At 40.5% G+C, this 16,946-nt stretch overlaps 3 protein-coding genes across 4 annotated transcripts; 1 reads left to right on the forward strand and 2 right to left on the reverse strand.

The window, feature by feature from the left end:
• Positions 1-341: 341 nt before the first annotated feature.
• mfap2 (microfibril associated protein 2) lies at positions 342-5,693 on the reverse strand. 2 transcript variants are annotated; one of them, XM_084062082.1, is made up of 9 exons: positions 5,613-5,693; positions 3,199-3,260; positions 3,051-3,098; positions 2,475-2,501; positions 2,270-2,359; positions 2,083-2,124; positions 1,883-1,970; positions 1,703-1,776; positions 342-1,272 (listed from the first exon to the last, which is right to left on the reverse strand). In XM_084062082.1, exons 2-9 carry the CDS (start codon positions 3,227-3,229, stop codon positions 1,169-1,171), a joined length of 504 nt encoding a protein of 167 aa, XP_083918208.1. In that variant the 5' UTR covers positions 3,230-3,260; positions 5,613-5,693; the 3' UTR covers positions 342-1,168. The 2 variants fall into 2 exon arrangements, with proteins under 2 accessions (XP_083918208.1, XP_083918209.1); XM_084062083.1 differs by lacking the exon at positions 5,613-5,693 and adding an exon at positions 4,780-4,800.
• Positions 5,694-6,727: 1,034 nt separating this feature from the next.
• sdhb (succinate dehydrogenase complex, subunit B, iron sulfur (Ip)) lies at positions 6,728-11,391 on the reverse strand. The gene is made up of 8 exons (XM_084062070.1): positions 11,271-11,391; positions 9,914-10,047; positions 9,243-9,328; positions 8,500-8,636; positions 8,056-8,172; positions 7,846-7,947; positions 7,478-7,600; positions 6,728-7,336 (listed from the first exon to the last, which is right to left on the reverse strand). Exons 1-8 carry the CDS (start codon positions 11,343-11,345, stop codon positions 7,256-7,258), a joined length of 855 nt encoding a protein of 284 aa, XP_083918196.1. The 5' UTR covers positions 11,346-11,391; the 3' UTR covers positions 6,728-7,255.
• A 1,320-nt stretch (positions 11,392-12,711) lies between these two features.
• mrpl20 (mitochondrial ribosomal protein L20) lies at positions 12,712-16,728 on the forward strand. The gene is made up of 4 exons (XM_084062085.1): positions 12,712-12,912; positions 13,920-14,030; positions 15,017-15,094; positions 15,739-16,728. The coding sequence occupies exons 1-4, from the start codon at positions 12,826-12,828 to the stop codon at positions 15,910-15,912; spliced, it is 450 nt and encodes a 149-aa protein (XP_083918211.1). The 5' UTR covers positions 12,712-12,825; the 3' UTR covers positions 15,913-16,728.
• The last annotated feature ends 218 nt before the right edge of the window (positions 16,729-16,946 follow it).

A 16,946-nucleotide genomic window follows, 5' to 3' on the forward strand; every position in this document is an offset into this window, starting at 1 on the left:
AAATACTGTTACATATGGCTGGAGAAGTCCAGTATTTACCTGTGATGGTAAACTGTAGTGTTTGTGATGGTGTGTATAACTCCCTGCTAATGAGTAACTGACACAAACTAAGTGATTAGTAACCATCGTTAACTATTTTATGACTGCAGGGAACACATGGAATTAATGTCTTTGCAAGAGCAATAAACAATATGTGTACCCAATAAATAATGCCTCGCATAAACACTTTTATGACACCATTTTGGAGTCTAATTATTTTTGTGTGTGTGCATTCCATATTGGAATATATACTGTACAACACCATTGCAAAGTTGTAGTAATAAACAAACCAAACAAAAACATTTTTTTTCTCAGTCTTTATAGTGACAGTTTTACAAAGCAGTAGTACAGAGGTCATTTGTGAGATGCCTTTTCAAAGCACGTCCTGCCACTGGAATATGAATGTATATGCTGCTTGGGGTGCTAAGTGCAGGTCCAAGTGGCAATGATACATAAACTGAGGTCAGTCAGCACACATATCTTCACATATGTCTCATGATCTATACCTCCCAATCAATTAGATTATTGATGACCATATGTTGGATTTTGTCTGATGTCAGTGCACAGTGGCCACCAGTGTTGAGTTGGTCATGACTAAGGCTGCTTTTCAAGACAGTAAAATAACAAACACAACAAAAAGATGAGATTAATATAGTGAATTATGGCAACAACAACAAAATACAATAAAAACATTCCGCATTTTTATGTGCATCTCTGAATGTGTGCTTTTCTAGCACCAGCACCAGTGTGATATTGATTTTATAGTACCAGTGTGACATTGATTTCATAGCACCAGTGTGATATTGATTTTATAGCACCAGTGAATTATACAATCATCAATGCTCTTTTGAGTATATGTATCCTTACACACATGAGCTACTGGTCTGACATATATGGGCAGGTGGGGGGGGGGTCATTAAGCGGACAGAGATATGAAAAACAGAAAAGAGAACAGAACATATCAAAGTTCTTTTAGTGCAGGGGAACTATGCAGTACAGGAGTTGTCGGAGGAAGAGGTGAGGGAACAAGGCGTGGCTGGGAGGAAGAGGACAGGAAGGGGTGTGTTCTGGCCTGGGTGGAGATGCGGCAGTACGTGGGCAGCCATCCTCGCTGAACTCCCATGTTCTCTCAGCAGCTCCCACAGCTCTTTCCACAACTGCTGCTTAGTGAGCCACACTGTCCGCTCACCGCCGCTACGCCACAGCGAGAGAACTGATCACGGCACAGGTCCGCTAAAACAGGGAGATGATGGGAAGGTTACAAAAGCATTTCTCCGTTGAGGTAGCTTGCATCCTTTTTTGTTTACATTGTTTTCTATACCCCCACACACAAGAAAAAGGGGGAAACTGAAACTTCATTCAACAAAGTTTCAGTTCATCTGTCCTTCAACCTCAACCGTTTTCCTATGTAAACGGTATCTTTTCACCTCCATCACCTATTGGTGTGCAGATTAAGCTTCTTTGTCTACACACGCATGCATGCACCCACCCAGCCACACACCTCCACCCACACCCACCCACCAACAACACCACACACACACACGCACGAGCGCGCATGAGCACGCACGCGCACACACACACACACACACACACACACACACACACACACACACACACACACACACACACACACACACACACACATACCCCATACTGGACTGACCTCTGAGCAGTTCTTCATGTGCACACACAGTCCTGACGCAAATCTCCTTGTTGATAACGTACACTCGTCGCAAACTGCACGCGGAAAAAAAAGAACAGGTTCACTTGGTGAAGCTGATGTACTTCAAAAGTAATAACGTTTTTAAAAAGTAACCACTGAGCTGTGTCACATTCAACATACCTGTAAAAACAGAGGCTATTCAGGCACTGCTTGCATGGTTTGTGAACAGAGTAGAGTCTAGTGCATGGGTACTGCTCCTCTCTGCAATCTACAGTACAGCACGGAAAAACAATATGTAATACAGGACCTCATGATATAATCCAAAACACATTAAAATAATCACTTAAGCATTTTCGTTTTTAGTCCCGCAGCTTTCTTACCAAGAGGGCCCGGTTCTGTTGGCTCCGTCTCCAACTCAGACTCTGACAGAGACAAAGACAATACATATTCATAAATGGATTTCACAGTCCACTTGCAGGCACGGTTATAACTTAAGAATTGTAAATCTTATGAAAGTGACACCAGAAGAATTCAGGAGCTGCACATGCCTAGTCAGTGCACACATACCTGACTGTCCTGGACGCACTACTGGCCGAACCTGCTGCTGGAAAGTTCCAGGGAGAGACTGATGGTTGTCAGAAATGGGCTCAGGGGTGTCTAAACAGAGAGAGAGAAAGAGAAAACCTCTGTGAAGAATACATTTGTGTTCAAATATAACATAAATGTTCATCCACATTCAGAGTGCATCTATGCAAGTGCCAGCATATCTCACCTGGGAAATAATCAGGGCCATAGTCCTCTGTGAAGGGCAGGTTTTGCAAAAAAAAAAATGAAATTGGTTTTCATGAGATCAACATTGTGAAACCAATTAGTTCTGTAGCTCCACTCCAACAGACCCCCCCCCCCCCCCCACACACACACACACACACACACACACACACGTGCACACACGCACACACACACACACACACACACACACACACACACACACACACACACACACACGCACACATGCACACATGCACACATGCACACACACATAAAGCACCGCACCCCATAAAATGTACCACCTGCTTGCCAACACCGGAGACTGCAAGCGTTCTTAGGTCAAATGTATGACTTCATGCTCAAGATGTTAACCAATAATGTGCTTTAGTGGCCAAAGTGCTGTTTACTCTAATGACAACAGTTCCTCTCTGTGGGGTAAACAAGAAAGGGAGGAAATAAATCCCCTAGGCCAGGTGACACACAGAATGGTAAACAGATGTGGTGAGTGCGATAGTTACAAATACTGACGATGCTGAGCAGGAACAATTCAAGCCAAAAGAAATTATCTTAATGAACTCACCCAAAAAAGAAACAGGTTCCTGGTACTGGCCTTGGGCGAATAACAGAACTGTTGGCAACAAACAAAAAAAACTAAGTATTTACAAAACTGTGAAATTGAGCATAATGTGAACCGTGAAGGCCATGTAGTACTTCTGCAGGGGAGTTACCTGGCATGCATAGTAATAGTAGTACTCTCATGGTCACTCTAGGAGGTAGACTGACTTTGACACTGAGGGGAAAATGAAAGAGAAGAAAGAAAGAAGAAGGGATAAGTTATACTTTGTTGAATGTCCATAGACCGGTACAAATTAGCCATACGAAAAAAATGGCTAAAATCTATGGGAATGAACAGCCGTAAAAATGACATTACCACGGGCTTCTTCTGTGTACCTACAGTACTGTACTTCCCCCCATTACCCCAAATTCACCTCTGCTTTCCCTCCACAGTTTCTTTTCCCCCCTCTGCCCTCGGTTACCTTTCCAACCCCCCGCCAATTTCAATTTCTATGCCCTCCTTCACCTCTTCTCCCCCTGCTCCCCTGGCCCCAAACAGTCATATGGGGAAGAAAGGGAAAACATTGACAGCAAGAATGTGGCACGTCTGTCTTCCTTAACAATCTCTCTGTTTTCCTACTTTTCCTCGTTTCACTGCGAGAGCTCACTACAGCAGACGTCTCGGGGCTGCATTCCAGGAAAAGAAACACTGAACCCCTCTACCCCACCCCTCCCTTGCCTCTTATACCCCCCCCCCTCTCTCTCTCTCTCTCTCTCCACATCTTTCATTTCCCTTTTGTCGCCCTCACTGGTCATTTCCTTGAATCCCTCCCCCCTCTCTCCTTCTTTCCACCAAGCAAAGAGCTCCTCAGTTTGAGTCATAAGTCATTTGGACAAATTGACAGTAATTCATATTCTTCAAATAGATTAATTCAAATCACAATGAAAAACTATCCATAACCACCTTGACTCAGTTTACTCACACACGATGCAACTTTTAAGATGGTTTTGCTTTGAAATTCTCAACATCATAGATGATAGAGTTTGAGGTGGTCAAGTGGTAACATTGTTATAGTTCAGAGGGCCCATGAAAAGCAGGCTGGGATGTAAACACGCCTGGGGACAAGGTTTGCCCGTGCATCAATAACTTTGTATTTTGTATATATGTGTGTGAGTACAAACACAGGATTGTGCTCACACATTCCTCTTGTGCATCACAGTGGCTATCGGAAACCATATGTTTTCACAGCACACATCTGGGAGCGATTAGCCCCCCCCTCACAACCCCATTTAGTCTGTGCTTTCCTAAAGACCCCCTCCCCCAAACAAAGGGACTGTGAGGGGATTTGGGCACAACCACAACAGAAAGAGGGGATGGGGTTGCTGCTGTCATTTATTTACTAAAACACAGTTTGACTTTTGTTTGCAAGATGAAGTGTCGATGAATTGAATACACAGGGCCTCAATGGAAATAAGCCATGGGATTTTTTAGGTTATCCTTTTAGCATAATTTTGTATAAATCTGTACCACTGTGCCTTTTTTGCAAACTGTTAATATAATAGTATTGAATCAAAGCAAGAAAAATCTCTACATGTCTCCCTCTGCTCTGCCCCCAGAGACCCCCAAACTCTACTGACCCAACTTTTTGTGTGTGTGTGTGTGTGTGTGTGTGTGTGTGTGTGTGTGTGTGTGTGTGTGTGTGTGTGTGTGTGTGTGTGTGTGTGTGTGTGTGTGTGTATTAGTGTTGGCCAACCTCACTCCATTGTATTGTCATTGCCACAGGCTGTGCTGTGAAGTCCCACCCCCCAGATTACAGAATCTTCTCCAGTGAAAACAGAAGACCACATGTCATTTTCGGAAGAACCGTTAGGCTACAACAAAATGTATCATCATCAGCAACACCATAGTCTACAACACTGTTTCCCAAACAGTGGGTCGCGGACCAATTTTTATGCGACGCAAGTAAATACCCCTGTATTATTTTTTTTCCTACAATTTGTTTTTAATTTTTATTATTTCAAAAGATTTTCAAAAAAATCCCCCAAAATTCAAAAAATGTAATTAAGTTAAAAAATGTCACGTTTTTCAAAATAATTCCTTTTCTTTTTTTTAACCCATTGATTAGAGGGGGGGAAATACTTTTCAGAAGTAGTGAAAATAGCAGATCTACAAGCTCACAACATGTCACATTGCATGTGTTGTGAGCTTGTAGATCGGCTATTTTGACTAGTTTGGGACTCAAGAGAGATCAAATCTCTCTTGAGTCTTTTGGGTCTCGAGCTAAAAAGTTTGGGAACCACTGGCCTACGACATTGTCTGGGGTGCAAGAGTAATGTAAACCAGTGTCAATTAGTGCGATTATTAAACAGGCGCAATTTGCACCCATCAGTTATTAAAAAAACGATTTGGAGCTGTGGATTTTAACGGGCTACCTCTCGGAAACCGTCTGCAAAACCATTGACTTTTTTAAATTATATTAAACCAAAGAAACTTAACCTGGTATACAAGTTGTATCACTTTTGCATGCATTTTGGGTTCATGCATTCAAAGCAGAAATGTACATAATATAAGATTTTAAACGCTTACCTTTAACTTTGATTCACTCCTCCGACTATCCTCAGATCTCATGTGTCCACAGTGCTGCTGGATACATTGTAACCACCTCCACTCCATTTGTCTCCTCCCCGTTACAGTCTCCAATCCATGGTCCCAGCAGTGGTGGAAAGTAACGAAGTACATGTACTCAAGTACCGTAGGCTACTTATAATACAATACCATTTATTTGTATTTTTTTTTAAAACAAATTTCAATACTTACTTCTACTCCATTACATCTCAGACGCAAATACAGTACTTTTAATTACTTCACTACAAATCAACAATTTCAGTTACTAGTTAATTTGTAGATTTAAAATATTATTACAAAACATACATTAACCACTTCAGCCCTATATAGACTTTGGTTATTTGAAAATTGCAATGTTATGAGCTTGTAGATCTGCTATTGTCAAATGATTTTATACATTTTGAAAACATGAAACATTTCTGCATAATGAGTAGGCCTACTTCTACTTTTGGTACTTGAAGTGCATTTTGATGCCAATACCTTTGCACTTTTACTCAAGTAAATTCTGAATACCAGACTTGTACTTGTAAGAGAGTATTTCTGCATTGTAGGATTGATACTTTTATTAAGAAATGTGAGTACTTCTCCACTACTGGGTCCCAGCACCGATCCCCACCCAGTACAGGCAAAATGATGCAAATTTGTATCAATATATATATCAAATACAGCATCTACGTCTACTCCAAGTTCTTCACACCACTAAGTAAGAGTTCGATCCAATTAGCGTGGCCTCCATCTGATCAGACAGTAGCCTACACCTAAACCCCAGATGTGCCATCGTCATATCAGCCTGCCAGTCTGTTTATACATATATTTAATAATCAGCTTTTCATGTAGAATATGAAATGAAATTTCATGATATTCAACTTGACACAAGGCAATGAACTTACCTTTTCAACACCCAATTTAGAACCCTACTTTTTCCCATTTACCCCTAAAGTTTGGAAACTCTGCACAAGGGTGACATCTAGGGACATAGAATGCTACTCTCAGTATTCATTTGTAGTGTCCTAAACAGCATCTCCCCAGCATTGTACTAATAAGTGAGATAAATGATACCACCAGTGGAGACAAAGTAAAACATGATAACAGCATGTATTATAGTGATTTATTTTACAATAAAACAGACTGCTGATGGTGTGATGGAAGATTTAGAGAATGATATTCACCGTGTCTGTGAACAAATAACTTCCTGATCCAAAACTCACTCTCTCTCTCTCGATCTCTCTCTCACACACGCACACTTAATACAAGCAAAGCTGAAAATGGGCCGGAACCAGATAATGCATTGTTTCTTGCGGTATGCAAAGTAATGTCGCTCAAATATACAAACAAACATACAGTACACACACTAGGGTCATTGGTAAATATCTACAAAGCTGTATAATCTATGACCCTAACACACCCTTTCTCTCTCTTGCATACATACACATACTTGTGCGTTGGCAGAATAATAAGACCTCAAACCCATGCAGATGGAGTTAACTGTCTTCCATGCCCGAGTGTCACGGTGTTACAGGTTGATCATAAGACCTCTATGCATTTAAAGCAATATATAATTTTAAAGACAATGGCAAAGGTTTAAGGACGAATGACTAAGTTTTTTATGCAGTAGCCGTCCTCTTCTCCTTATAAGTGGCCATCATCTTCTTAATCTCAGCTATTGCCTTTCCTGGATTCAGACCCTGAAACAGAGACAAGTATGAGAATGAGGAGATGCATTTGCAGGGTCGATAGGATATACAGGATGCAGATAGGAAAAGACATGATGATGACAATGTGCAGCACAGGTCTGAAGTAACATGGGATACATGTCCTGTGGTTACCTTGGGGCAGGTCTTAGTGCAGTTCATAATAGTGTGACAGCGGTAGAGGGAGAAAGGATCCTGCAGCTTAGACAAGCGCTCCTCTGTGAATTCATCTCGTGAGTCAATCATCCATCGGTAGGCCTGAAAGAAAGTGGGATTATAGCCTGAGTTGATACTTAGTTAATAGAAAATAGACGATCTGCAAGCTCATAGCTTGTAGATTTATACTTAGTTGCACCCGTGTGCAACTAATTATAAATCAAATATGAACCAACCATTTGTTAGCTAGATATTAGGCTTATTTATGAATTGATGAACATCAATTTGCATGTGAATGTACACTCTGGCACATGCACACGGGGAGACACATTACATTACATACAAACCTGCATAAGAACAGCCGGTCCGAGGTATTTGTCTCCATTCCACCAGTAGCTGGGGCAACTTGTGCTGCAGCAGGCGCAGAGAATACATTCATATAGGCCGTCCTGCATAGAGAAGAACATCCAGTTTAATTTCACATCGCTGATTCGCTGTCATAGCTGCAAAGCGAATTGCTCGTTTGTGTTTTGCTTAAAATCTGCACATGTACAAACCAGTTTTTGTCTGTCTTCCACAGTCTGCAAGTACTGCTCCTTCCCTTCATTTGTCTCGTCTTTCTTCTTCAGATAGGGCTCGATGGACTTGTACTGGGCATAGAAGTTACTCATATCCTGTACAAACAAGTTTGCCAACAACCGTTACAACAATAATACATTTCAAAATATAAATTGTATTTGCCTACCTTCAGATAGATGTATCTATATGCAAACAATGTGTAATTACACCAGAATGTTGTCTTGGCTTAAATTTTGAATGTCATTTACTATTGATTGATTGATTGATTGATTGATTGATTACTTTATTAGCAGTTTGCAAAAAAAGCACAGGAAAGTACAGTTCAATACAAGGTAATCTAAGAGGATTTAAAACCCAAGAAAGCCTATGGCTTGTTTCCATTGGGGTCCTATTACACAGCAATCCTGAGTTATGGTACTCACAGGAACCAGATCCTTGACCACATACATGTGTGGCAGGGGGTATATCTTTGTTGGCTTGTTGACGTTGGTGTCAATCTTGTTGAGACAGGCCAGCGTATTGCCCCCATTGATATTCATTGCACAAGAACCACAAATACCTGCAATAAAAATATAGAGAACACATACACTTTTCTGAGACTGAGCCATCTCAGAGGAACAAAGTGTTTTGCACGTTTAGACCATTGACTACAAAGCACATGTATTTTAGATTACTACAAACAATTTTCCAAAGCATACTGTAGTTTTAGATTTTGAACGTGTTTTTCCTCCCTTCCAGGAAGACAATGGTATAATTCATTTCAGTACACCAATGCTGTAATGGTAATGCAGCAACACTGATAATGTAGTTGGTGCGTTCAACTTTTTTCCAACTGGATTTGTTTTAAACTGAAAATAGCCTTTGGAGAAATGATGAATGCAATTCAAAAGCCCATGACTTCTACATGATGTTAATATTAGCCTTGGAAGCAGCCTTGGGATCATTTTACTGTGGTTTTATCACCTGAATGTCTGATAATTAAAAAAGGTAAATTGGGTAATTATTCCAGAATTAAAAAAAACAGAGGTATGTAATGCTTCAGACAATTGTTGGCAGTAATGTAAAGTCAATGGACTAAACATGCAAAATAATGTCATTTAAGTCTAAAATACACTCTTTAGTACAAAAGCGCCATGTGTTGTTGAAACTCTAAAGGTAGACTTACCTTCTCTGCAGGAGCGGCGGAAGGTCAGAGTACCGTCCATCTCATTCTTGATCTTGATGAGAGCATCAAGAATCATGGGGCCACAACTGTTTGAGGGAAGAACATCGCTACTCATTAAATTTATAGTCAAAACGTGAAAAGGTAAAAGCATCTGAGATTTTTGGCTTTTCAATGCATGTCTTTTTTTGTTTTAAGATTTTTTTGTTTTTGTCGCATTCATAAGCAAATAATTTGATGACCGGCGGAGACTCAAATGCAGGTCAATTGAGTCTCCTACTGGAGACTCTACCGGTCATCAAAATTATTGGCTTAGGAATGCGGTCCAGCCACCTAGGCTGCAGATAATATATAAACAATGGCAAAAGCAAGCGGAAAATCATTAAAAAAAAGAAAAGAAAAGGGAAACTGTATCTGTATCTTGTCAATTGAATTTCCCCCGTGAAATGGACAGTTCGACCGATCATATTCAACACATTGCTGGCCTGGGATCGAACCTGGGGCAATTGGGGACTCCTGCTCCACAGGCGGGCTCTCTAACCATTCAGCTATGTCGCCTAAAACTGGTTCTTATTAATAGAATAACCAAAGACCAGGTTCTGCTGTTGACACTGCATATGATAATCCAACACATTTTGTGAATTTTCTTCCATTTTGCACGAAACGTTACGTACGTATTGAGGTCGATCTCGTAAGTCTGCATGCGGGGCTTGTCCCCTGGAGTGTCTGGATCCCATCGATACACTTGGAATTTCTTTACTCTGGGCTGCGGTGCTGGAGCTGCTGCTGTTTGGGCATACCTGACCGCCTGACAGCAGAGGAGAAAAGAGGACATAATATCATTTTCTGTCGATGTTTTGTACAGGTCACTATTCATTCTCTCATCCTAATGAGGTATTCGGACTACAAGTAGGCTAACGAAACTGTAATGTAGGTCTAAATGACAAGTATTAACTTGTCAATGTATTTATTATTTACAATGAGCAGTCCACTTTTGATTTTGCTTTGAAAATATGAAAAATTGAGAAAACATAGAGCAAAGAGCAAAGTAGGATCCCACCCTAAGCCACCATGGGTACATTTGTTTAAATGTCTTTAACCATTACATCATTGAGCAAACATTTGATTGAATTAGAACTAGAACTGCGTCATCATAGTAAAGTCATATAGTGTTTAAGTGTGATAAGGCATGAGCTACAACAACACTGAACAAGATTCCTGGGCATAATTAAGAACTAGAGTGCATCCTTAATTTTAAATAACTAGTAGAAAACAAGGTGCTCTAAAGTGTTATAGACATATGCAAATAGAAGAAAAGTCCCAAGTTGCCTAGTCTGCCTATGTTTGTTTCAACACAGTAGTCAGGTTTCCTCAGCATGACTCACACCCTGACAAACACTCATGTTACTCCCTTTGGAGTGCGTTGTTTAGGCTTTGCTTTTAACCCTAATGGCAGTAGTTCTCAACCGTTTGAGGAGGTGACCCCCCAAAATAATCATATTTGAAGTGGGGAGCCCCACCCTGACAAGCACTTGGAATGTAGGAGTTGTGGTATTACATTTAGTTTGACTCGGTCCCACAGATAAATATTGTGAACTTACAGGCTGAGAACCACTGCCTTATGGGACTCTTACAACACTATAAAATACTTCCTGGATAAGAGTGTATAGGCTAAATGGTGCACCTGAGGACATCTTGGCTGTGGCCGTAGCAGCATTAACGCTATCTCAACCCAGGTGACGGTGTGTAAACTATAATACCACGGTAGATAAAGTTAATTGGAACCATAACTCCACATAATATTATGTAATGTTAGCTTAACTGAAACAGTACTTAGGTCAATGTAAACACCATAATATGTAATTACAATATGTATATATACCTGTTTCTAAACGTCTGTAAATAGCCGATAGCCTCGATCCCTACCTCCCTACAGATCTATATTATAACACCCATATAATATCCTCATAACATACAATAACGTTGCTAGTTGATTTTGCAATGTGTGTATTGACGTGAATGTCATCATACCACAAGCGCGACGACGGGGGTACGAAACGCCAAAACGCCACAGCGACTCAAGGACGACAGAGCAGGGGCCGACATGTTGGCAGGTCTGACCTCAGAGTTTCCACAGCAGCTAAACTGTAAGCTCACGTCATCACCACCGACCAGGGTTTAGTTTAGTGTGATCCGGTCTAAAGCCCGCCTACTGTATCCGGTAGAATTGCACATACAAGGGTCTTCAACGTTTTCAGGCCAAGGACCCCCTAGTTGAGAGAGAGATGGACCCCTCTATATTGTAAAAAAAATGTGTTTCAGATTAAACTTTTTTTGTTTAACTTGGTCAGCTCTTTTTTCCCTCTACACCTATACGTCTTTGCCAAAAATAGCCGATCTACAAGCTCACAACCCCTTGCAGCGCCATACAGTCTATGCGCAGCGCGAGGCGTCGTGAGCTTGTAGATCTGCTATTTTTGGCACAAGTTCTCCTCAGAAAAGGGATGTTAGGGTTCAAGTGGTTAATGTAAAAAAAAATCATGTCACACAAAGATTTGGCGGACCCCCTGTAGTAACTCTGAGGAACCCCTCGGGGTCCCGGACCCCCTGTTGAAGACCCCTGACCATAGAGGTATAATGTAGCCCCTGACATACGCACATATTTGTGTACAGTTTCCGTATCCGCTAGGAGCCAGACCGGATCAGCAGCCTCTTAAGCAAATATGATCCCAGTTTTTGATCCTACCCCAAGCTGCACTGCGGCTGCGCCGTCATTCTGGAGAGTACGCTCGTTTGTTCAACCGCGGTGTGTCCCGGTTACACAATAACAAACCACCCGAGTTTGTTATTTGTTATTTCATTACAAATTTAGTGATTAAATCGCCCTATTATTTTATTTGGCACTCTTCACATCGTCAACATTGCTTACTTATAATACAAACTAAAATACAAGGACACACATAAATGATAAACAAATCCAAACAAACTCAGCGCACCGCACCTGTGTGCCGCAGGGATTGAGAAATTGAACTCAACCAGTCCTCCTCACCAGCGTTGCCATGTCTTCTTATTTATAAGCGACTTTGGGCTTGTTTTCTGTAAAGTTGCTTGTAAAGTAGTTGGTTGCGTTTTTTTGGGCTTGTATGCTTATTTATGCTTATTTTTTTCCAAATGTCGTTTAAACCAGTGGTTCTCAAACATTTTCAAGGACCCTTAAATGAATATGTATTTGTCCACCGACCCCCATCTAAAACATATTTTGTGCCAGGGAACCCCCATACCAGATTTGTGTTAAAATGTTTAAACAAATATTCAAAATGTTTCACTTTTTTTCCAAGACTTTCTTTTGAAAATATTTATTTTTCAAATAGCCAATGTTTAAAGTGCTCATGTAGTCGCTTCTTCTGGGCTTTTTTTTGTATAGACCTGTCACCTGGTTGCTTGTTTCTGTCTCAAAATCTGGCAACACTGCTCACCCACCCACCAGTGACTTCCACGCAGATGGAGCATATAGTTTAAGGTCACTTTAATGTAGTAAAGAAAGTGTTTAATAAAGTAGTCTATAATAATATTGACCGAATAGAAAATGGTGTTTCTGACATTATCATGCTGGGTACGAAACCGTGGACCTGACAGCTACTGGAAGATTCAAGAGCTTCTCAAGCATGCACGGGTAAGGAGAGGGCGAGAGGCTAATGTTAGCTTTATAACAGGTTATCGTTGTTTAGCCATGGACCACACGACGGTCTGTCACGACCGTCATGGCGAATCTTCAACCTGGTGTTTGCACTTTCTCCCCTTTCGGCCCGTACAGCTACATAAACGTTCAGATTTCTAATATAAAGTGCTTACCCCATGGCCACTGATGTTAAGATTATATACGTTCCCTCAGAAGTACCCGTATGTTCCGTATTGTTGAATAAAAAGCATTTTAAACCGGTCGGTGGCCATTTTCTTAGTTTTTTTGCCATTTGCTGTCAACTACGCAACCCTATCGGTTGGGAGGTGTATTGCACTCTGATACATTTTATAACTATGAGAAAATGGCCACCGATCGGATTAAAATGCTTGTTATTGAACAATACGGAAGATACGGGTACTTCTGAGGGCCCGTATAACATTGTAACATCCTTGGCTATATGGGGTAAGCACTTTATATTTGAAATCTGTTGAAATCTAATGATGTACAGGCCAAAAAGGGACAAATTGTAAACACCAGGTTGAAGTTTCGTCATGACTGTCATATAATATATGTCATAATATATGTCATATGCATAATATATGACAGTCATGTTGGAGGACTAATCTTTGTTCAGCCTTGTGTACAGTTACATAAGAGTACATTTATTTTTGTTCTGGTATGAATCGTAATTTAGCCTGAACACATTACTAAACGTCTGTGATGATGTCTTTGACATGAGTTTCGATGAAGTGAGTACAAAGGAGGACCCCAATGGAAACAAGCCATAGGCTTTCTTGGGTTTAAAGTCCTCTTTAGCAGACCTTGTATTGTACTGTACTTTCCTGTGCTTTTTTTTTTGCAAACAGCCAATTAATTTTGTTTAATCTTTGGAGATGCCCTTTGACCACGTGAAAGGATGTCTCACTGTCTTAGAGCAAATCTAATCAAATGATGGTGATGACAATGCGAGTCATTGTTTTTCTGGGTTATATCAACAGCATTTCAGAGGCAGGAAGAATCGCTGCTACAGTCTGGCTGTTAAAGCCGTAAGAAGGGCCTTTGTCTACGCCACCAAAGCTAGGAAGCATAAGAAACGTAACATGCGATCGGTGAGTATTTTTTTCAATTACATTTTCAATTCAAAGGAGCTTTATTGGCATGAGAAAACATACGTTTGCATTGCCAAAGTAAGTGTCAAAATATAATAAAAACAGTTTAAGAAAATGGGGAAAGTATATACATTTGGATGCCATACAGCAGTATATCACTTAAGACTATTGCACTGGTTCTCAGCCTTTTTAATTAAGAACCCCCCATTTGATATGCATTAGGCCTCCCATTTGATATGGTTTATTTCTAACTCGGACTGTACAAATGGAAAGTTGTACATTTGTACACTCTGAGTTACAGACGACCTGTATAGGTCCACTTATTGGTTCCTACAGTATAACTATCATAATCATTTATCTAAGGACTCCCTGGACCTCCTTCACTGGTCCCTGGGCAGTGGCACTACATTGAGAACCTGAATGCGCTGAATAGTACGACATGGGCTTGGCTGATATCAGAATATTTAACCTGAATATGTCTAGAATAGATCATTCATTGTTGATTTGTAATACTACTATTTACAGGTTGTAAGCTGTTCCACTGCTCAGTCCTTCAGAATGCTTGTTACATTCCAAAATCACTTTATGCCAAAGTAATTTAAAGTGATTTTTGAATGTAATAAGCATTCTGACATAGGCAATAAGGCAGGGTGAATCAGCAAATCAGTTTTTTTCTCAGTCAACTAGATGACAAATAGTGGCAAATAGTGATTTTTCATTTCAAAATTTCTGAAAACCTTAATATGACTTATTAAGGTTTATTATGCTACGAGGCTAACAATACAGTGTTTCGTGCTTCAGTAGGCCTCCCGTGACTAAGCAAAATGTCCAAACTACACTGTCATGCCATACATTTTCTTAGTATAGAGAATAAGAATCCAATTGTTAATTCTGTCATTTAAAATCTCAATAGGTGTGAATTTAGGTTGCCTCTAGTCTATGGTGTTCATTGTTTGTTCCTTTTGTTCTGTGCTGTGTGTTTTAAGCTGTGGATTACACGCATCGCAGCAGCATCACGAGAGCATGGTATGAAGTACCCTGCCCTTATGCACAACATGATAAAGGTTTGTAGTCTTACATCATCCTACCATTCATTCATTCATAACACCAGAAGGAGATCATTTGACCTCGGCTCGTTCCCCCAAAAATTCTGTTCAAAATGGGTAAAAATGCGTTCTGCTATGCTGCCACCGAAATGTGGAATGACTTACCAAAAGACATAAAGGTTCTCGACTCCGGACCCTACCTAAACTCAAAACTAATTTGATTTCCTGTCCTCAAAATACAAGTGAACATAGTTTAACTTCTTGAACACCTTAATGGTACAATCCTCTGCCCCCACCCCCACCCCTCCTTTCTCTGTGAATATACCTTATGATTATACTGAGCTTTATTCCAATATGTTTTGTATTGTATGTATTATGTGTATTACTGATGAATTGAGTACAGTGGACCACAGTGGAAACAAGCCCCTGAGGCTTCAGCATAACCTTTGACTGTACTACCTGTACTGTCAAAGGTTGTGACAGCATAGTCTTGTTAATACAAGTATTCAATCAATCAATCGATCAATCCACTGTGTGTCTTTTCCACTTTACAGTATTGATCAGTATAGTCTTTAGAACATGATTTACACTCCAATACTGATGTAGCTCCATTTTCTTATTTTAATTTCATCTGCCTGCACTTTTCTGTTTTTCCCGTACAGACTGGCGTTCAAGTCAATCGCCGGGTTCTTAGTGATCTTGCCATCACCGAACCTCGGTCGTTTCTCTCTCTAACGAAGCTGGCACAAGCGCGGCGAGAGGAAGGATTCCGTGCGGCATTGGGCGATGGCTCAGAACCTGCTGGTGTCTTCTCTCGTGTTGTTCTTCATCAGTAACAATCCTGCCTTTTGATGTGTGGACTTCCTATTGCTATTGTTGTTGTGTAGAGTGCTGCTCCTGGGTTCTGGATCATGTACATGCAATGGTTAAGCAGACTGCATAATAGGGCTGCACAATTTCATCAACATTTTTCAGAATTTGTGATTTTATGTTTCACAATTATGTAATCGTGAAAGTTGGCGATGAATTCAAACACCTTTTATTTGGTCAAATGTTTGTTTTAAAAAACAATTATCACTGTATCCATAATCGTGCAGCCCTACTGCATAGCTACTACAGTTGTTTCCTATGTCAGTTTTAAAAGCTGCTAGATCCAGTATTTATTTAGCATTCTGGCTTATAGTCATCAAATGGCCCTCCAATATATTTGTGGAAAAGATGTCACAAATGTCCTTTCACAGCCATTAAAGACAGCAGAGGAAACCATGCAAGGCATCAACCTGCTGATAGGGAACAGTTTATGGGTTTAGTGTCTTCCTCAAGCTCACATTGACACTAACCCAGGGGAAGACAGGGATCTTACCGGAAACTTTCGGTTTCCTCAAGCGGCCACTCTACCTCCTGCTGAGCCACTACCAACCCCTTTGATTTGTGAATGTGATTATGAATAGCTATGATCATAATGCTCTCCTCCAAATACATTTGATAAACAGTCACAAACCAACTATGATACAGTTCCCTGGTGTAAGGCAGACAGATTATGTTGACTCTAAAACCTTTTGCCTCTGTACTGTAAATATGTGTATTTTACCAATTCTTCTGGTAAACGTGAATGTAAAATGTTATTGTTGATTAAAGATTTTGTTATTCAGGCCATTGTCCTCATGTTTAATGTAATGTCATGCTGATTAGTGTGCAGGGTGTGCATTAGTTTCTGCTGAATCTTTAAAGTTCAAGATATTCGTATACTCTAGTCCAGTGGTTCTCCAACTTTTTCATGTCAAGGACCCCCAAATTGACACACATTAGCCCGCGGAACCCTGTTTGAGAAGGACCCCTTTAGGCCATTATTTGATAACCATTTTGATCT

The sequence above is a fragment of the Gymnoscopelus microlampas genome (genome assembly GCF_963454915.1).
Source record: "Gymnoscopelus microlampas genome assembly, chromosome: 7".
Classification (NCBI taxonomy): Eukaryota; Metazoa; Chordata; class Actinopteri; order Myctophiformes; family Myctophidae; genus Gymnoscopelus; species Gymnoscopelus microlampas.